This window comes from Lineus longissimus, chromosome 17 (genome assembly GCF_910592395.1).
Source record: "Lineus longissimus chromosome 17, tnLinLong1.2, whole genome shotgun sequence".
NCBI lineage: Eukaryota > Metazoa > Nemertea > Pilidiophora > Heteronemertea > Lineidae > Lineus > Lineus longissimus.
The window spans coordinates 8,908,375-8,929,995 of record NC_088324.1 but is presented as its reverse complement, the minus strand read 5'-3'; the positions used below and the strand labels follow the sequence as shown (position 1 = coordinate 8,929,995).

The window sequence follows — 21,621 nt, the reverse complement described above, 5'->3', positions numbered from 1 at the left end:
AATAAACTTCATACATGTATTTCTAAATCACAATCTAAGACTCATTCACCAACAATTTGCATTAATTTCCCTATGGGCTAACTGGCTATCACTACCCCCTCCCCCACCCCTCAGCAAATTTAAGGGGGACCAGCGCTCATACCACCAAAATATTCTAAAATGACTCCCCTTCAGAAGGGATTGCCATCTAAATTTTGACCCCCTTTCTTGTGGTTTTTTTTGTAAAAAATCACCATTTTAATCCATTTTCTTCATGTGGTTTTTATCATTTATGAGTTTTTATACAAAAAACAAGGTAAAATGAATACACTGGTCACACTTTTTAATTGAAAAACACCCCTAAAACACTCTGTCCTCACAGAGGACTTAATTATCATCAAAAATTAAGTATAAATATCAAATGATAGAAATTTTGAAAAACAAATTAAGGAAAATTGCAAAGCACCCAATAATCAGCAGAAAAAATAGTTTACACACATACACATTGGGTGATATGAATAAAGACTAGCAAATGCTTTTACTTCAATTCAGTACAGAAAGGCCTAGTGTAAATGTACATAAAGTTTTAGATAAAAGCATTTGCTAGTCTTTATTCATATCACCCATTGTGTAAACACCCGTACACTTGTAAGATGTAACGATATGTAACACATCTTGCATTATTCATTTCTCTTTTGTTTCGGCTGTAATGCCATCTTCACAACTTCTGAGGCAAATACTTGGTTAAGCAGTCGCAGAAGGCTGTCAGTCCAGGAACAATCTCCTCATCCTCCACTGCCGAAATACTCAGCCTGATGCAGTTTCGGAAACCAGCAGTTTGCGAGAAGCTGCAAAAAAGAATATGATTTAACTCAGAGAAGACACCATAACAGCCATCACCATTCCATTCATAGCTTATACTCCCCCCCCCCCTCTAGGGATAGACACCTTGTCACCTAGATATCAAGTCGTTAGACCCTCTGACCACCCCTAATAGCATCCCGCGAAGTTACTATTTATAGCTCACAAGGTCATTTGTATAAGATATTGATGAAGTTTTAGTCACGTGACAGGCGGACATCGACACTTATTTCTACGCATTTGAGCTTATTTCAAAGTCAATTATCTTTGACCCTGCATTGTTTTTAGCATGAATGATACCATAGAGTCAGAGAGAGAAATATTCAGAACAATTATGTAGTATTTCCAACACTCGGACATGTGCCAGATTGAATCTAACTGCCCCAGTTAGAAAGCCTGAATCCATTACGAAACCGCATATTTGTCCGACATTGCCTGTAATTCAGCGATGGGGAAATAGAGGCCAGCAGCTGCAGTGACGTCATCTTCGCGGAATGCTATTACCTTGATTGGTCGAAGAGGCCAAAGATTGACCACCCCTCTGCATCATTTTGATTGTAAAAGAGAGGGTGATGATGATGATGACGACATTGAAGACGATTGTGGTTTCTCAAAACTGTGACTGACGACCGAAGACTAAAATACAACTTCACACTTACAGACTGCCAGTAAGAACCATCACGTTGAATTCGGTCTCTGCTTTCTTAGTTATATCAATGCCGTCTACACCATTTGGCAGCTGGATCCAGACAAAATATCCACCCTAAAAAAAGATAAGGAAAATAACATGAGGGGCCATCCATTTAGTACGTACACACTGAATGGGGAGGGGGTCTAGGAATTTTGGGGAAATTGCGTACACCTGTACATTTGGCCTGTACATTTTGTCCAAAATGTACATAGACGGGAAGGGGGGTCTCAAAATCCCAAGTTTGATGCGTCCATATCTTAGGGATGGCCCCTAAGTAAACATTCATGTTGGCAAAATACCTGCCTTCATTTTGTAATCACATTTTTCCATAGACAATTTCGATTGCTGTACCAGCCCGATGATAATGTGATAGAGAGGCCATCTCTCTTTGTCAGGGAAGGTTTCCGAGGTATCCGGTTTCCTCCTACTTAACAATACAAATCACCCACAGTTGTTTATAGAGCTAATCCTGTCCTAAGTGGTGCTCAGCTCTCAACTCAATAGTTTTTTTGAAATATGATACCAATTAATGAATAAATACACATACTCACCTTGGGCAGTTTAAATGAGCAGGATGATGGCAGGCGCTCCTCTAGGACTTGACCGAATAACGACACTCGCTTCTGAAAAGGTAGAATAAAAGATTTATTAAAACTAATAAAAGGCCTTCCCTTTTCATTGAGAAATTCAAACACTGATCTTGAATTTGAAAACTTCTTCTCGTGTAAATGCGTTTCAAATATACATTTCAACAATGCTGTTAAGTTTCAGTGAATTTGCATGGATAATCATTGCATTATGGCAATGTTTATGTCTATTGATACAATGAATACCAAACGTTTTTTTTGTTCAGTGGAGAATTTCTCAAACTTCTGTTAAAATCTTATTAGTTTTCGCCAAAAATGATAAAGGGACGAACACATAATGCTGTTTTCGTCAACACCCTCCCCCAAAACAGACAGTGTTTGTTTTTTGCTTCACTATAGCTTGACCTTCTCCCTAAACAGCTACCTGTAGCAAAATCAATCGACTCACCGCATATTTAGCTCGGAGTTTCTTGATGAAATCCTGTTGGATGCCGAGCTTCAAGGCACTTGTGATGATGCCCGACCCAAAATGGTTTACAGGGCCACCACTTCTTAGAAGGGCGCTGAAATATTAAAGGGAGAGTATAGGCCGGAGCCAGGTAGATTAGAGTTACCGAAAGTTGCCAATAGGAGTCTCTCCCATCTCTCGCAGCACATTATCTATTCCAATTGGATGAGGAACATGTATTCATTGTTTAATCAAACATGACCCAGTCCTTTAAGAATATTCTTCGTTTCTCTGTGTGACAACCACACCAACTCCTGCCAGCGAACGTCTCATATATCCCACCCCCCATTCAGTAAATCACAAGGTTATGCTTACGATTTCTCAAAGCAGTCCATAGCTCTTTTGGGCGCCTCGTACCATCCGATTCTTATTCCAGGCGCGAGATACTTCGAGAAGGAGCCATTGCTTATCACGCTGCCAACGTAGTCCGCATCTGATCTGAAAACACAGTACAGGCATTATAAAGCGTTCAGTGAAAATTTGAAAAACTGATCTTGACTTTGAAATTTTCTAATTGTGTAGATATGCAACTAAATATCAGTGCCTTTTTCACATGGTGTCTGTTTTTCCTACACTTTTTTGACTGGCCAGAAAACATGCCACGATTGCCTGTCAACGAAATGTCAAAGTTTAGGGTTTATAGTCTGATATCAACTACGATATAGATTATCATCCGACTTTACACTGAAACCCTGGTCTGTCCTGAAACCTTTCAGTAGACCTCAAATGAGCTGCTCAATCAGGGCTACAATCTGAGCATTTCTGACTGGTAACCATTTATAGTCCTAGGTGCAGAGAGGCAAGTAAGACAAAGAGACCTGCCTACAGTCTCACGCCAACAGTGGGGATGGAACCCAGGATCTCCAGACTGCTTGTCGAGAGTCCCAGCCACTACACCGCAACTGCATCGCGAGTCTCTTTCATACGACTTACTTGTTGTCATAGAAGAAAAACCTCTTGGGTGGCAAGTTGCCAGTGTAGTAGAGAAGGTTATACACGTCTTCACTGAACAGCAGGAGGTTGTGTTTTCTGGCGATAGCAACAAGCGCTCGACATCTCTCTGAATAATAATGAGAGATTAGTGAGCATCATATGCAGGCCAAGCAAACATTACAGAGCTATATATGTACCTGGGGAGTAACACTTCCCAGTGGGGTTATGGAATGTTCGCACCATGCAGACCAAGCAAACATTACAGAGCTATATATGTACCTGGGGAGTAACACTTCCCAGTGGGGTTATGGAATGTTCGCACCATGCAGACCAAGCAAACATTACAGAGCTATATATGTACCTGGGGAGTAACATTTTCCAGTGGGATTATGGAATATTGGCACCATGTAGACCAAGCAAACATTACAGAGCTATATATGTACCTGGGGAGTAACATTTCCCAGTGGGATTATGGAATATTGGCACCATGTAGACCAAGCAAACATTACAGAGCTATATATGTACCTGGGGAGTAACATTTCCCAGTGGGATTATGGAATATTGGCACCATGCAGACCAAGCAAACATTACAGAGCTATATATGTACCTGGGGAGTAACATTTCCCAGTGGGATTATGGAATATTGGCACCATGTAGACCAAGCAAACATTACAGAGCTATATATGTACCTGGGGAGTAACATTTCCCAGTGGGATTATGGAATATTGGCACCATGTAGACTACACCGCGGTAAGGTTTATTAGATGGTGTCTTGTCCCACGTGTATTCGTATGCCGAGGCTTTCTTCTCAAGGTCGTCTGCACTGAGTCCATCATCGTCCATCTCGACTGAAAGAAGAAAAAAACCAGCATCAATAGTTTGTCAACAAAATGACGTCAGCCTGACATCATGCAAATTCTCGCAGCCCGCATCTGGGAATCTTACCACTCAACAGCGGGCAATGTGACTAACAATTTCAATGATAGGTTTTTCTCGCCAACTTGAAGGATATTTTAAATCAAACCTGAATACGATTTTGTTTAAAAGGCAACTTTATATCAAGGGTAAAGCATCATTATGTTACTGAGAGTAGTATCAACAGGAAAGCAGTTTGTCACAGCTTTTCTGAATGGATGAAAGTTTGGTAATTTAAATCATAACAAGTCAACAGAATGTTTGGACGCCCATTTAGTTCTTCCATTCGTCACTCTATTGTCCCCCATAATATTACTGTTACTTCAAATCAATTTGCCAAATAATTTCATTCCCACATAGCGCCTCATAATTACCTGGAACTCCGAGGATACCAGAGTCTTTGATGGCGCCAGCAGCAAGGAAATAGTGGGGTTCCTCAGTGAAGCAAGGTGAGCCTTTCTCAAGGAGGAGAGTCATTGCCAGATGCAATCCATGGGTGGCGCCAGCAGTCAAGTGGAGGTCGTCGCTGAAAAATGAAAATAGACAGGTATCATTAGGTGCAATAAAATTATGTTAAAAAAGTGGTTTTGTTTTCTGTTTATAGTAGACAGGGATTAGGTCCATGCCGGCTTTTTGAACTAAAAGGGTTATGGTGCTTGTGTTCGTTGTATTTTACTGGTGGCTCAAGAAAACAGAAGTACAAAATATCGTAGTGCAATATTATGAAAGCAGGATAGTGATTTTTGTCCCCAAACAGAGTCATTTCTATACAATTTGACCACCATTGGGGACACCTCCCTATTAAGGACAGCATTTAAATAGAGAGGCTCAACTGTACCTACCTTGATACAGGATCTCCGTACTCCTCAGATAAGAATTTTGACATCTCTTCTCTCCACTCTGGGTGCCCCTCTCCTGTGGACAGGTACGTCAAGAATTGTGCTCCTGTCTCCAATTCTTCTTTCTGTACAAAACATTTTTTTAAATGAATAAAGTTCTTTGAAACAATTCTTTTGAGGCAGAAAAAGGTGACACTGTATTGTAAATCTTATGGCATTAAAGGGTGTTTATCCTTCATTCAGCAAAGAGGAAAAAGTCAGAAATTCACCTTAAAGTGGAAATCTGACATCCCCAGTTCCGTAGTCCACCCTGCTAAGACCTTTTGAACACCTTCAGTCAGAACACTTACTATGCGCGCCTCAACAGCTTTCTGGACAACCTTGGCAGCATCAACTCGGACACTTGTGCAGGGTATGCCTGCCCCAAGACTAATCAACCTTTCTCCAGGGGAGGCCATTTTGGTAAATATTTTCTTTGACTTGGGGTCACCACCTGAAATCATTGAAGAAAGTTCAGTAAAAAAGCAGCACACCTGTTTTCATGATGGTCAGGAAAATCATGGTTAAGAAGCACACATGCTTTTGATGATGATGATGATGAGTAAAATTTAAACTGGGACACGTCCTTCTGGCCAAATGAACTATAAAAGGTATACGCCAGCAGGCCGAATGATAGATAAATTTATATAAATGGTGCCACGAAAAACTGATAAATCAATTATTATAGCAATACATTTGTGCCATATGGAAAAATTTCAAAAAAGGGTCACAATTATGACATCCCATCAATCATAAAAATGGCATTACTTAAGTACGAGATGACAGTCAATGCATGGCATGGTGTTCATTCACATAGTATGTAGTGTAGGTCAGTAAACCCTGGAAGACATTCAATTTGAATCCAAAGTAGGCCTACAGGCCATCAGATATCATATCATAAAAAACCTGCCATGTTGAAAGTGCATATTATTAGAACAAACACAACCTTTGCGAAAGATAGAGCGATAACCTCGTCACTTGCGCACCAGACTGGAGTGCAATTCAGCACGCAAATTGCATGTGAAGCAGAAGGGATGTCAATTGTGACTAGGACTGCATACAATTCAATAACTTAGATTGGTTACTCTAAGTTGATAAGCACAGTATCGGGGGGAGGGGGGGGGGGGGATTCGCTTGATCATGCCTACCAATACTTGACAATAACTTTAAATCTAATAAATCCGAAGTAAGATTAAATATGAACTGGTTTGAATTGACACTCCAACCCGGACATTACCCTATCTTCAAAGGAAGGCTAGATAGGCCTGGTTTCAAGCTCACACTCAATCGGTCATTACCCTATCTTTAAAGGAAGGCTATAGCAAGGTCGGCCAGAACTGGTTTAAGCAACACTCAACCTGGACATGTCACAACCTTTAAAGGCAGACTATAGAGCCATGTCGCCCAGATTAAGTCAGGTGAAAGGGGCTGATAAACTAGGTGTCTCTATATAACATCAGCATTATTCATACTTGTTCCACAAATACCATAGTTTTATATCTCTAAATCAAACAAGACCTTCAAAAAGGCCTACGACTGTATATTTACGCATTTGGATATTTTCAAATTCAATTACAAATTTCTAATGAACGACAACCTGACTTTAACTTACACACCTGGGCACACCAGATAATGACTATGTTGTCTGAGTGTTATGTATCATTATCTCTGGCTGTGGGTCAATCAAATTCAAATTTGCGTACCAATTGACAACTAGGAAGTTCCTGTAGTGGTAGATGAGGTGATAAAGGTACATGTATTTTCATATTTCTTAGTTTCAGATGTAACCGATTTGCATGGAATTTCCTGCCTGTTGCTATGGTGTGGGGAATCCCCTGGCTTCCCCACTTGAATAAGAGAGTGAAAGTGACTGGGAGAATGAAGTACAGGAGTTACATTAATACTGTTAAGCACTATGACCAAAGGTAATGCAACTGTTTCACTTCTGCATGATTTCTGTACAGACTATGATCACTGCTCTGGTTGTCTCAGTGGGAGGAAGTTCCTGATAGTGATAGGTAATTTAATACTCTTGTGATGCCCAAATGCCGGTCTAAAGTTGAGGTGAGAAAGACTTTAGTTATTCTCGTAAAGTTGCAACAGATATGGTCTTATGGTATTGTACTAGTGGTAAATGTAAATTCAAGTGCAATTTGTCTGCTGGCCCACAGACCAAATTGGGGGGCAGAGAAGAGAACACAGGTTGGGGAAGTTCTACAGTGGCGAGATGTGAGACTCTGTAAACGAACATTTAATCAAGAATATAAGACTAGTCTTTATTAATTCTCCATCACTAAAGAGTTGGCAGCTCCTTAGGCCTACAGATGTTTCTGTCATGCCTGTACGTGTGGCAAGTCTGGGGTACTACTGTAGACAAACACCTGAAAATGCATACAAACTAAGCTTATATCTTTCGACACCATTATCGTTATTTTTGTTAAGTACTGTGTAAGTAACGGTTCTAATGGAAGTCTGGCTTTGTTGTCGTATTTCGCGAATCTTTAACTTCGGCACCAGGTAGAATTCCCAACCCAGCTACACTTTGGCTCCATAACGTGACACCACATAGTTTTTAGGGGAGCATCAATTATTTATTGTCCGGGCAGCACAGGCGAGGCCAATCGAGGCTGATCGAGGCCAATCAAGGCTGATCGAGGCCAATCAAGGCTGATCGAGGCTTATCGAGGCTGATCGAGGCCCGAGGGTTCAAAAGACAACTTTTAAAGGTATTCTTCTGGTGCCGGTCCTGTAACGTCGTAGCGTTATCTTAGACTAAGTACTGTGTTATGCCTTCTTATCATGCAACATATATCATTGTATACATAATGCAGCTGATAGTGGCAATGTATTGAGCTCACGCTTATCCCATGTACGAAGAAAAATATACTTCCTGGTTTTGACAGCTATGCAATATTACAACAGTTCGTGTAGTGAACAAGTATCTAAATTGTTAATTCAAGCCCTTTTAATTATCTTAATGTATAATTGATATTTTCCTTTCATATCCACCGATCTAAAATTGCCAATCGTTGGTAAAATTGATAAGAAAGGAAAGAAAATTAGCAGAAATTACTTTCTTAACTTCATGACTGCTTAAGAACCGCAGTGCCACCAAATCTTTTTTACACTATTGATAAGCACTATAAAAGCAGACGAGAGGGGTGGAGAAAAAACATTTCAGCTCCGTAAGAAAATTTTTATCCGATTTTAGTCTATAGTTATTATTAGAGAAAGTTAGAATTATAGATACATTCGATTCCAATGCCAAGCAACAATGTAGTTAGCAAGTAAGTTATTGTGACACTTCGGTAGGGTACTTGAGAAAGCACTGACTTACCACTTTCCATGCACCACTTACCACACACTTTCCACTTACAGTCCAAATCACAATTAACATCCGTCCTTCTTCACGTCAGTGGACGCGGAATGTATGTGCGAGCACGTGCCGAGTTGCGCGCCAGTGACGTGCCTGATCTCTCTATGTTTCGCGTAAATTATGCCAATGACGCAATGTCAATTAACTATGCCTATGCTAATGTCCCTGATATTACCCCTAATTCTCTGCTTTAACTTTTTAGACCGCCAACCTCTCTTGGTAAGCTTAAGCCTTGTTCTGTGTGCGGTGGATCACTATAACGCTCCTGGCAGACGTCGAAGTGCCTCTAACTACTACAACTAGTATCGGAGTATAAAGAGTAAGGCGATCACCATGCTGCGAGCTGCCATATACCATTCACGATCTCTCATCGCAAGGTTGCAGCCACCTGCATCCAGGGCATGCAGTGGGGCCACAGGGGATGAGCATGTGCATGCTGGTGTACCTTATAAGTAAGTAACCACCATATGACAATAAGGCCTTTTTGAAGAAGATGAATCAGAGCCAAAAAAATCAATTACCTGTAAATCACTTTGCACATGTGTCCAGAATTATGTCAAATTTCGATGCTAGAGTTAGTGTGCGATGATCAAAAACTCACTTGTGCATTGTTTTTCATTTTAGAACGTTACAAAGTACAACAGCAGGCGACTCGTCCCTCCCCCAGTCTGCCGATGTTGTTATTATTGGAGGCGGATCGCTTGGCTGCAACACCCTGTATCATCTAGCCAAGCAAGGTGTAACGAACACTGTTTTGATTGAGAAAGACCAGCTGACGGCTGGGACAACTTGGCACACTGCTGGTGAGTACTGTGTGATCTTGTCAAGCAAGTTGTAACGAACACTGTGTTGATTGAGAAAGACCAGCTGACGGCTGGGACAACTTGGCACACTGCTGGTGAGTACTGTGTGATCTTGTCAAGCTAGTTGTAATGAACACTGTGTTGATTGAGAATTAAGACCAGCTGACGGCTTGGGAAAACTTGGCACACTGCTGGTGAGTACTGTGTGATCTTGTCAAGCTAGTTGTAATGAACGCTGTGTTGATTGAGAAAGACCAGCTGACAGCTGGGACAACTTGGCACACTGCTGGTGAGTACTGTGTGATCTTGTCAAGCAAGGTGTAACGAACACTGAGTTGATTGAGAAAGACCAGCTGACGGCTGGGACAACTTGGCACACTGCTGGTGAGTACTGTGTGATCTTGTCAAGCACGGTGTAACGAACACTGAGTTGATTGATAAAGATGAGCTGGCCTCTTCGACTACCTGGCACACTGCTTTTGAGTGTAGCACATCAAAGTAAAAGCATGATCTGTGTTCGACCAGGTGCGTATCTGCATCTGTACAGCTCTTTGATAGTGCAACAAGGTTGTTTAGAGACCCTTCAGATCTCATCCTGAACTCAGGCCGATACTCGGCACCAACCGCAACGGAGATTGTCATGCGAGGGGAAGAGCATACGACTGACCTAGTAATCGAGGATGTTTAGATCTGGGCCAGCTGACCTTCTGATTCTTGACGTGTAAAAATAGGTCAGACTCTTAGAGGTGTGTAATTCTGATAGTTTTGTTTTCACGTTTGCATTCCTTTTATCACTTCCAGACCAATTTTGTAAACTTTTTCTTCAGGTTTGCTCTGGCGATTACGGCCAAGTGACATTGACGTCCAACTGATAAATCACACACGAAATGTCATCAAACAGATCGAAGAAGAGACAGGAGTCGATCCAGGATGGATTGAAAATGGTGGCATGTTCATTTCCTCGACAAAAGAAAGACTCGATGAATACAAGCGAATGATGAGTGTAAGAATTTTCATCCACGATGCATGTTTTAGCAGTTTTATGATAATGACAATTCTGCCTGTTCAACTACAATCAGTTTTTCACTGTTGTGTTTCACCACCTGGCCATGTGGTGAGCAACTTGCCTGTGGTTTGGATATGTCATCGGTACGTAGTCACCGAAGTCCAGCCTGACTGCTCGATCAGCGCGTTCCCAGTAGGTTTCTGGGCAAAATTTGGTAGATTTATCCCTGAATGATGGATGGCTGTAACTGTGGAGAAGAGCCTGCAATCTCTTTAGAAGATTTTTTTGACATGCGGTATTAGATCAGATAGTACCGAGTGAACTGAAAGGCCCTGAAGCACAGGTCGCAGCATATGACTATGGTAAAACTTGATTGGTAATTGTGGCTCCCTTTCGCAGAAGAACAATCATGCATCTATTGATTTGTCTGATACATTGATGTGATGTTTCATTTGAATTTTCAGCTTGGCAAAGCCTTCGGTATCGAGTCACACGTTCTAGGCCCAGCAGAAACGAAAGATATTTACCCATTAATGAATGTTGATGATGTCTACGGTGTGCTATACAGCCCAGGTGATGGCACTATTGACCCGGCAGGATTTTGCTCAGCACTGACGAGAGGTGCTACCAAACGTGGGGCTAAGGTAGGGAGGACATTGACTATACTCGAGAGTAAAAGCTCTCTAATAAGAATACCCTTGGGACTGACTAGCTTTCCTTAATAGAGAGGTGTCCTGATTAGAGAGGTCAAACTGAATTGAAACAACCAAGTTTGGACCAAATCAAGTGTCTTTATTATAGAGAGGGTGTCCTTATTAGAGAGGTGTCTGCTATTAAGGGATTGGTACGTCTGCTTAGTTAATTGCACTTCAACTAATTAAAAAAGTCATCACTCTTGCACCAGTGTTTTAATGGTAGTATTCATCTTCCTATATATGCTGCTATAGCCCCATGCGTCCTTACCTTGATCAACTTTTCGAGGTTAGTGGCTGTCGCATCCTGAAATCAAGGATTTATAATGATGATTTCGTTTTGTAGGTAGTCACTGACTGCAGTGTCACTGATATCCAAACAAAAGTTGATGAATTTGGAGTGAAGAGAGTGATTGGAGTTGAAACAGACAGGGGTGTTATCAAAACAAATAATGTGGCTAACTGCGCAGGTGAGCATGTTAGTTTCCTCAATATTATTGAGCATAGGGCCTAGCACTGGATGCACCAGTGATGCTTTACAGAAGAAGCATTCTTGGTTCCTCACACTGTTCTTGAGTACGAGAATGAAAGACCTCAAACCTCTGTACGAGTATGCTGTGTGCCAAGTGGCTCCACTAGTGTACAGTTATACATTTACCCAGTGTGTGCTACTTGGCATGCAGCATATTCCAAGTCAGCAAGTCCTAAAAGATACACTGTGACCAAGAAAAGTAAATTTGTTCTCGTGTTTCTCTGTATCATTAGTGTATTCTGCTGTTTATGTTGAATGAAGTCAAGGTTATCATCAAATACTTCAGCGACACTGGTATCGATCCTTAGCCCTGGTTGGCAACCTCTGACATCGAACGGGATCGTCTGCCTGTCAATATGGCAACCAGACAAGCACAAGCAGACGAAAACGGACTTAAACCTTGAGACGCAGCACACTGGCCATATAATTGCGTCACAGGATACACACGCACAACCAGCCAAATTGCCGGCCACAAAGGCTGAAGAAGAAGAAAAAAACCTTCCCTAAGATGGAGAACCTGAATGATAGTACATGTACATATATGTTCTGTTTTCCAGGCGTTTGGGCACCTTCACTAGGAAAAATGGCCGGCGTCAAGGTGCCGCTCGTTCCAATGAAACACGCATACGTTGTCACGGAACGTATTGAAGGAATTCAAAATATGCCCAACGTTAGGGACCATGATGCATCAGTCTACCTCAAACTTCAGGGCGATGCGCTCTCGATGGGTGGCTATGAACCGGATCCTATTTTTACTGGCGAGGTAAGTCTTGCCAACCTATCATTAAAAATTAAACCCTTGTGCAGAAGATACATGAAATATAATGTACATGTACCTCAATTTATCATTGTTGCTACTGGTGATATTAAATACAGATAACTCTGTTTTGTCCTTATCTTTTTGTACTACATATAAACCCCTGTGATAATGATGATGAGTCTTTTATATAGCGCAATTCCGTGACACTATAGTTCTCGCTCAAAGCGCTTTGGGATATCATATTATTACCCCGGTCTCCACAGAAATCAATCAGGGGTTTCAAGGAGCAACCAGAAGGTGCTCGCTTGAACTCGACCAGTAGGGGAACTAAGCAGTGACTCGGCCGGGAGTCGAACCCACGACCTCCTGATCATGAGGCCGACTCTCTTCGACTGCGCTACTGCTGCCCCCGATACTGATAGTCAACTTTTTTGAAATAACCACTTTATGCCCCAATGAATCGAATTCACTGATGAACTCTGAATTGGTTCCTGCAATGTCACCATAAGCTGTGATTTAAACCAGTGTTTATTTCTAGATGGAGAAAGACTTTGCCTTCTCCCTCTACGAACTTGACTGGGATGTGTTCAGCGTTCACACAGAGGGCGCCATCAACCGAGTACCCGTCATCGAACGCACCGGCGTCAAATCAACTGTTTGTGGCCCCGAGTCATTCACATCCGATCACAAGCCGCTGATGGGGGAAAGTCCAGAGGTCCGAGGTTTTTTCCTCGGCTGTGGGTTCAACAGCAGCGGGATGATGTTGGGTGGAGGTTGCGGGCGTGAGCTGGCAAAATGGATCATAAATGGCCGTCCTGATCTTGATATGTTCGGATATGATATTCGGTAAGTTTTGGATCAGAATCTCTCTAGATCTCTCTCTCCATTTTTCTCTGGTGAGCGAGTGAGCATCTGTGAAGGACAGCACAGTATTCTTTATCTGTTTTTTTCAGGCGTTTCACGGAAAGGCTGACGGACAACCAAAAGTGGATTAAAGAAAGAAGCCACGAGTCGTATGCCAAGAATTACAGCATTGTATTTCCTCACGATGAGCCTCTAGCTAGCAGAGGCCTCAGGAAGGATGCCCTTTATGAGGTGAGTTGTGAATGGAATAGTTAGCAACTCTTCTTCTTCTTCAGTGCTCGCTTTGCACTTTGGGGTATCATTCCCAGGAACTATTTCTCCTCCGAGGCTTGATGAGCTTTTTACATGCCACTGCAGTTAGGTGCCATTCGATTTATTTGCCAGTGACTCCGTCTTCTGCCAGAGGGAGAGCCCATCACGAGCTTCTCACGTTTCTAACTTGTTGGGGTCTTTAGCTTGCCCCCTGACCTCTACAACAGTTATGGAGAAGCTTTGAGATGTGTAGACTGTTTTCTCACACTGAAGTTACATATTGTTCTTGGCACATCCAGTCATTGAGGAGAACCATAAACCAGGAACACCCAGAGAATCAATAGCATTCCGCGAAGTTACTATTTATAGCTCACAAGGTCATTTGCATAAGATATTGATGACGTTTTAGTCACGTGACAGTCGGACATCGACACTTATTTCTACGCATTTGAGCTTATTTCAAAGTCAATTATCTTTGACCCTGCATTGTTTTTGGCATGAATGATACCATAGAGTCAGAGAGAGAAATATTCAGAACAATTATGTAGTATTTCCAACACTCGGACATGTGCCAGATTGAATCTAACTGCCCCAGTTAGAAAGCCTGAATCCATTACGAAACCGCATGTTTGTCCGACATTGCCTGTAATTCAGCAATGGGGAAATAGAGGGCAGCAGCTGCAGTGACGTCATCTTCGCGGAATGCTATTGTCCAACTTCCCGAGAATTAGAAAGGCTTTCCAACTTACCGAGCTGTCTCATCTTACTTATGGCGCTCCTGAATGGATGCTGCCCCCGGTGTGCCTAACTTCCCTTGGATGGCAAAAGAATTGCAAGAAATGTGCAAGGTGATAAAATTCTTGTTCTATTTTACATTTTCCCTGATGCATATTTTTCTTTCTCGTAGGTACTACTGGAGAAAGGCTGTGTGTTTCAAGAACGTCTTGGATGGGAACGACCGGGCTGGTTTTCTCCGAATGAAAACGTCCCAGTAAGTATCAACATCATGGCAAATCAGCAGCAGGTGTAGTCTGCCTATGGACAAGCCTGGACAGCAAAAAGCAAGGGATGATCGCCACTTTATTGTCTACTGAGACTTCCTCCGACAAAGAAAAGTTTGCCTCCTCGCCCACTATCCAAGGTATTAAATTGGTGTGGCCTTATAATACAGATCTTATTTCCAGGCACTTGAGTACGATTATTACGGATCTTACGACAACAAGCCTCGCGAGAATTATGGATACAATCAAAAACTGCTGCAGGATTATACGTTTGATTTCCCAGTTCACCATGAGCAGGTAAGTGAAGTCTCTGGGCAGATGGGGAGGGGGGATCATCGGGCAAGTCCCAAGGGCTGGGGATAACCCTCAATAACCTGTGTTCCTTGAGCTTTTGACTGACCCCTCCATCAAGTACCCCAATCTCCAATCCCTGACTCCTTATACTCTGGTATTTTTGTACCTTCCGCAACTCGAGTTTGGGATAATATAACTTTTGACATTTTCACCGCCCGAGAAAATGAACCTTCTCCTATCCTGTTTAAAAGTTTGGCGCAGATCAATGAGCGAGATTTTGCCGGATGAATATGTGGACAGTAGAGCCTGCAATAAGGTTCCATTCAGAAGCTTCCGTATGACTTGATGCATCAATTCCTTTGATGATGGCAGAGGCGTGAGAAGGGCATTGTATTACTTGTATGAAATTAGGTTGTTAACAGTAGTCAGGGCTGCCTACCTTACACATTTGGGGGCGACTTTACACATTGTAAGGTCTGTTTACACTTAGTAAGGGCCATTTTACACTTTGACTCTAGGAGAGAAAAATTTAAAATCATGCCAAACTCATCAGAAAACCCAGGAATCATACTTTCTGTTACTGATCAACTCTTTTTCACCAAGGGATTTACACTTTGCTGGACTCAAGGGTAGGCAGTTCTGAGTAGTACCAGTAGGGGTATACACTAACGAAGGTCCAACTGTGTCTTTTACTTTTCAGATTGGTAAAGAATGCCTGACATGCCGCAACAGTGTTGCAGCATTCGACATGTCATATTTCGGCAAATACTACCTTGTCGGACCCGACGCAGAGAAGGCAGCGAATTGGATATTCTCTAACGATATCAGGAAGGCGACCGGGTCCACTGTCTATAGTTGTATGTTGAACAAGGCTGGAGGCGCGGAGGCTGATCTGACAGTGAGTGTGCTGGAGCCGGGTGACGGAGCCCCTCACAGTCCTGCATTTGAAGGTATGATTAGAAGACCAGTGGTTGAGTGGTCAGAGCAGAGGGCTCAGAAAACTGGACTCTCAGAAGGGTCACCCCTGTTTCATTTTCGTGTCCGAGAACCCAGATTTCCTCAACCCTTGAACGAAACCAAGGTTTCTTGTAGCTTGTGCCTATGCCTAGGCAAGCAAGATACCCCAGCGGTATTTTATTTCAAAGCTGTTTAAATGCAGCCACTTCATGCAGAACCTCAACATTTCTGTACTTACTGACTTATTCTCTGTTGGCTGTACGTGTCTGTGACTGTTTTCACTACTGTCTGTGACTGTTACCATTTTGTTATTCTTCATTCTTTATGCCATTTCTAGGACGAGGGTACTACCTGGCTGTTGGAGGGGCAGCAGCACAGCAGAACTACAGCCATCTCATGACCGTTATTCAGGACAATAAATTCAACTGCCGCCTAATTGACCACACTGATGACATGGTACTTATTAGTGTTCAAGGGCCTCAAAGGTAGGCAGTAGCTATCTCAATACTGGCGAAAGCCATTGAAGACATATTTTTCCTTAGTAGATCTTCTCAGTTCTCCTGAGAATCCTCAAAGTTAAGCAATGGGGAGAGCGCCTTGAATCGGTGGATGAGTGAGAGTGAAGCAGAACAATAATTTAAGCATCCTTGCATTCTTATAGTTAATCCCATTAAAGTTGTGCTTGTTATGACACAATGTCTCCTATGGTTTCGAACACCCAGCACAGAGTTGCTAAAGTTTGAGATGCTAATTTTGCTAAGATCCGTACATCTTGTTTTCAGTCGTGCTGTCCTGCAACAATTATCTGAGACAGATTTCAGCAACGAAGCTTTCCCTTTCTCGACCCATCAAGCTATAAAAGTTGCCGGGCACGATTGTCGGGCGCTGCGGTTGTCGTTTGTCGGTGAACTCGGCTGGGAGTTGCACGTGCCCAATAAATCGGCCGTGGATGTCTATCGAGCAGTCATGGAAGCTGGTGGCCAGTATGGTATCTGCGATGCTGGGTACCGAGCTATTGATTCTCTGAGCATAGAAAAAGGTGAGTTTGTGCTTAAAGGTGTGCAACAGCTTCTTGCTCTGTTGCCTTTTCTTGCTTCCAGGGTTTAGCAAAAGGTTTGCGAAAGTTTATTGTTCTGTTACCTTTTTTCTTGCTTCCTGAGTTTGTGGTAAGATGTCAGCAGCGTCTTCTTGCTTCCAGGTGTGCAACAGCTTTTTGTTCTGTTGCCATTTCTTGCTTCCAGAGTTTATGCTAAAGGTGTGCAACAGCTTTTTGTTCTGTTGCCTTCTTGCTTCCAGAGTTTATGCTAGGTGTGCAACAGCTTTTTGTTCTGTTGCCATTTCTTGCTTCCAGAGTTTATGCTAAAGGTGTGCAACAGCTTTTTGTTCTGTTGCCTTTCTTGATTCCAGAGTTTGTGCTATAGGTGTGCAACAGCTTTTTGTTCTGTTGCCATTTCTTGCTTCCAGAGTTTATGCTAAAGGTGTGCAAAAGTTTATTGTTCTGTTACCTTTTTCTTGCTTCCTGAGTTTGTACTATAGGTGTGCAACAGCTTCTTGCCTTTTCTTGTCTCTAGAGTTTGTACTAAAGGTGTGCAACAGCTTCTTGCCTTTTCTTGCCTCCAGAGTTTGTGCTATAGGTGTGAAACAGCTTTTTGTTCTGTTGCCTATTCTTGCTTCCAGAGTTTGTACTATAGGTGTGAAACAGCTTCTTGTTCTGTTGCCTTTTCTTGCCTCCAGAATTTGTGCTATAGGTGTGCAACAGCTTTTTGTTCTGTTGCATTTTCTTGCCTCCAGAGTTTGTACTAAAGGTGTGCAACAGCTTTTTGTTCTGTTGCCTTTTCTTGCCTCCAGAGTTTGTGCTATAGGTGTGCAACAGCTTTTTGTTCTGTTGCCTTTTCTTGCCTCCAGAGTTTGTGCTATAGGTGTGCAACAGCTTTTTGTTCTGTTGCCTTTTCTTGCCTCCAGAGTTTGTGCTATAGGTGTGCAACAGCTTTTTGTTCTGTTGCATTTTCTTGCTTCCTGAGTTTGTACTAAAGGTGTGCAACAGCTTCTTGCCTTTTCTTGCCTCCAGAGTTTGTGCTATAGGTGTGAAACAGCTTCTTGTTCTGTTGCCTATTCTTGCTTCCAGAGTTTGTGCTGAAGGTGTGCAACATCATCTTGTTCTGTTGCCTTTTCTTGCCTCCAGAGTTTGTGCTATAGGTGTGCAACATCATCTTGTTCTGTTGCCTTTTCTTGCTTCCAGAGGTTGTGCTTAAAGTGCAAAATGGTTTCTTGTTCTGTTGCTCTTTCGTGCTTACAGACTTTGTGCTCAGTGGACACACCGATTTGCCACCTCAATCTAAGTTTAGTCCATATATTTTGGGGGTTTTATGTTTGTTATTCTACTGTTTCACTGTTGATTAAGCTTGTTCATTTAATAATCATATTGCTGCACCAAGTTGTGAGAGAAAAAAGTCTGTAACCATTATGGCATTTTCCACTTTCCGCATTATTTGTCCCAGGTTATCGCCATTGGCACGCAGACCTCCGTAGTGATGACACACCCCTGGAATCCAATCTTGCATTCACCTGCAAGTTGAAAACCGACGTGCCATTTTTAGGACGGGAAGCGCTGGAAAAACAGAAGAAGGATGGTCTGAAGAAGAAGTTGGCTGCATTCACCATTGATGAGTAAGTCGTATCATGATTCTTGCTCGTATGCCCTTGGTGTAAACAAGGAGCTTTCTTGTTTGGTGTCGATACGCTTGGGTCCAAAAACATCTCTCGGTGCTTGATACGTGTATGTGCTGTATGAATATTTTAGTCCATTTCACAAGGAAATGGCATTGCATGCGAAAAAGCCTGAATGGCTGGGAAAAGTTGTCAGTATTTTGCTTCAAATGGTGTGTTCTTTGTCATGCTTTGTCCAGTATTTTTAGATCCTTGAACTTGGAAGTTTCAGATGAAAGGGAGGAGTTTCCCACGCCACGAGTTGTGCGTGTGCTAGAAATAAAAAATGATATGTTTTTCTCCTGCTGGAGTGCTATTCAGTATTTTGTTGTTGTCAAGTAAACTGTCTGTCTTGTCTGTCTATGTCTTTGTCACTTTCATTTTGAAAGAAAACCTTATTTCAAATTATTTGTTTTTTAGGCACGTCCCTCTCCACGGATTGGAAACGATCTTTAGAGATGATGTCGCTGTCGGATTCCTTCGAAGGGCAGACTACGCATTTGCGCTCAACAAAAGCATTGGATATGGCTATGTCTCGCACCCAGAGGGAGGCAACGTCACTAACGATTTCCTCAAAGCAGGCAGCTATCGTGTCGAACACATGGGCAATTCTTTCGATGCGAAGATCCACATACAGACCCCCTTTGATCCTAAGCATAAGAGAGTGAAAGGACTTTATGACTAGTCTTATACCGTTTTTCTCATGTTCAGAGATGGAAGTGAGAATGGCTTATCAACTAACTGCGATGCAATAAAATGGCATCTTGTGATTTTTATAATGGCAGACCTTAAAAAACTTGCCAAAGCTTTCACCTCCCTTCGGTAGGCATATCCAGTTAAGTCTGAGGTCTTGCGCAGACATACGTTTGACCTCATTGTACATTTTTCACAACCCACTTTGTCCCAGTTCTTAGGGAGCCTGTGTCTCCCCCAATCCCTGTTGAGCATCGGTTGTTGTGACTGGATCTGGGTCACCTCTTTTATGTCTCTCCTAAACCAATCCTCCTTAATGTAAAAAACCTTGGCATTATCCATGTCAATGGAGTGGCCTTGCTTCATTATTATATCATTACCAGCAACGTAACTCTATTGGATTTTTCCCAGAGGTGTGGTCTCCACTTTATAGACACTTGAGTACAAGATACCATAGCTTTTTCATCTCATTCGACAGACTCTCGATTAGCTATATGTTGTGTGTGTGTTAAACATACCTGTTGAGAAGAGCCAGGAATTTTAGTTCCTTAAAAGCCACTCCTGTTCATCCAGAAATACCGTCCTGGAATTGAACCTGGGCCCTATTGCGTGGGAGCCACCAGTGTTAACTACTAGGCTATGAGGCCCCCCTTATGCACCGCAACCTTGGAGTTTTACTTCTGGGGTGGAAGTTTCCATCACCCTAGACCTCAGACGACACTGATGAAGACTACCATATATGAAGGTGAAGCTTTGGTAAGCGACTTGTGATTTTGGCTCAATTATGGACTATCAATTATATGCTCAAACCTAAGTATATTTTAATAATAAATCCGTCTAGTGTTAATGGATGCAGGTCATAATTCCTTCATGTGTTATTGGATGCAGGTCATAATTCCTTCATGTGTTATTGGATGCAGGTCATAATTCCTTCATGTGTTATTCGATGCAGGTCATAATTCCTTCATGTGTTATTCGATGCAGGTCATAATTCCTTCATGTGTTATTCGATGCAAGTCAAGCCTAGGAACTTCTCCATATTTTACAAGAGATAGCCAAGCGTCAACATTATTAGTCTATAAACAATATTGGGTAACTTGTAAAGTAGGAGGAAACCTACGCTGTTGAACAGAGTTTCTCTTCGGCGTGAGTATACCAGGATTGACCGGGAACTTAACCAGGAATCAAACTGCCTATTCCTCTTCTGCCTCTCCTTTTTAGCCTTTTCCCTTTTCACCTATTCCTCTTCTGCCTAGTCTTCTGCCCATTTCCACTTCTGCCTTTTTCTTGCCAGTGTTTCACTTTCTTCCCATTTTAACCTTTATTCCAGATTGCTTATAGCACCCCGTGAAAGAAACTCTCCCAAACAGAATGAGCTGGTCCATCAGAAAGGTTTGATATGCTCGATTTGACTCTGCAACTCATAGACTGCACAGCATCTTTCTTTCTGGGTAATGCTGGTGATTCATGGAATCATCATAGAACTTGGCCAACTATTCTTATTTTGCCGAATTCTGAAGCTTGTTACACTATAATAGGTTGATACTTCGTCTCTGATCAGAGAGTTGTGACACATTAGCTAGTTGTGAGCGCATCTCTGACCAGAGACTGATGACACATTGGCTTGTTGTGACGGTGTCTCTGATCAGAGACAGATGGCACCTTGGCTGGCTGTGCAGTGTCTCAGATCAGAGACAGATGGCACCTTGGCTGGCTGTGCAGCGTCTCAGATCAGAGACTGATGGCACCTTGGCTTGTTGTGACAGTGTCTCAGATCAGAGACTGATGGCACCTTGGCTGGTTGTGATAATGTCTATGATCAGAGAATGATGACACCTTTGCTGGCTGTGCAGTGTCTCAGATCAGAGACTGATGGCACCTTGGCTTGTTGTGACAGTGTCTCAGATCAGAGACTGATGGCACCTTGGCTGGCTGTGACAGTGTCTCAGATCAGAGACTGATGGCACCTTGGCTTATTGTGACAGTGTCTCTGATCAGAGACATATGGCACCTTTGCTGGCTGCGCAGTGTCTCAGATCAGAGACTGATGGCACCTTTGCTGGCTGTGACAGTGTCTATGATCAGAGACTGATTGCACCTTGGCTGGCTGTGACAGTGTCTATGATCAGAGATTGATGGCACTTTGGCTGGCTATGCAGTGTCTCAGATCAGAGACTAATGGCACCTTTGCTGGCTGCCCAAGTGTCTCAGATCAGAGACTGATGGCACCTTTGCTGGCTGCCCAGTGTCTCAGATCAGAGACTGATGGCACCTTTGCTGGCTGCCCAGTGTCTCAGATCAGAGACTGATGGCACCTTTGCTGGCTGCCCAGT

At 42.6% G+C, this 21,621-nt stretch overlaps 2 protein-coding genes across 6 annotated transcripts; one reads left to right on the top strand and one right to left on the bottom strand.

The window, feature by feature from the left end:
• On the bottom strand, positions 1-6,583 carry LOC135500944 (uncharacterized). The gene is made up of 11 exons (XM_064792654.1): positions 6,501-6,583; positions 5,664-5,806; positions 5,317-5,438; positions 4,849-5,000; positions 4,249-4,407; positions 3,560-3,686; positions 2,942-3,064; positions 2,567-2,681; positions 2,083-2,154; positions 1,500-1,603; positions 1-827 (listed from the first exon to the last, which is right to left on the bottom strand). The coding sequence occupies exons 2-11, from the start codon at positions 5,769-5,771 to the stop codon at positions 698-700; spliced, it is 1,212 nt and encodes a 403-aa protein (XP_064648724.1). The 5' UTR covers positions 5,772-5,806; positions 6,501-6,583; the 3' UTR covers positions 1-697.
• A 428-nt stretch (positions 6,584-7,011) lies between these two features.
• On the top strand, positions 7,012-21,554 carry LOC135500943 (sarcosine dehydrogenase, mitochondrial-like). Of its 5 annotated transcripts, none has more exons than XM_064792648.1 (16): positions 7,012-7,102; positions 8,931-9,180; positions 9,353-9,531; positions 10,359-10,534; positions 11,002-11,181; positions 11,576-11,699; positions 12,319-12,524; positions 13,060-13,367; positions 13,475-13,616; positions 14,545-14,628; positions 14,822-14,935; positions 15,633-15,882; positions 16,227-16,374; positions 16,672-16,928; positions 18,388-18,556; positions 19,016-21,554. In XM_064792648.1, exons 2-16 carry the CDS (start codon positions 9,062-9,064, stop codon positions 19,278-19,280), a joined length of 2,721 nt encoding a protein of 906 aa, XP_064648718.1. In that variant the 5' UTR covers positions 7,012-7,102; positions 8,931-9,061; the 3' UTR covers positions 19,281-21,554. The 5 variants fall into 5 exon arrangements, with proteins under 5 accessions (XP_064648718.1, XP_064648723.1, XP_064648722.1 ...); XM_064792652.1 differs by lacking the exon at positions 7,012-7,102 and adding an exon at positions 7,257-7,277; XM_064792651.1 differs by lacking the exon at positions 7,012-7,102 and adding an exon at positions 8,499-8,537.
• The last annotated feature ends 67 nt before the right edge of the window (positions 21,555-21,621 follow it).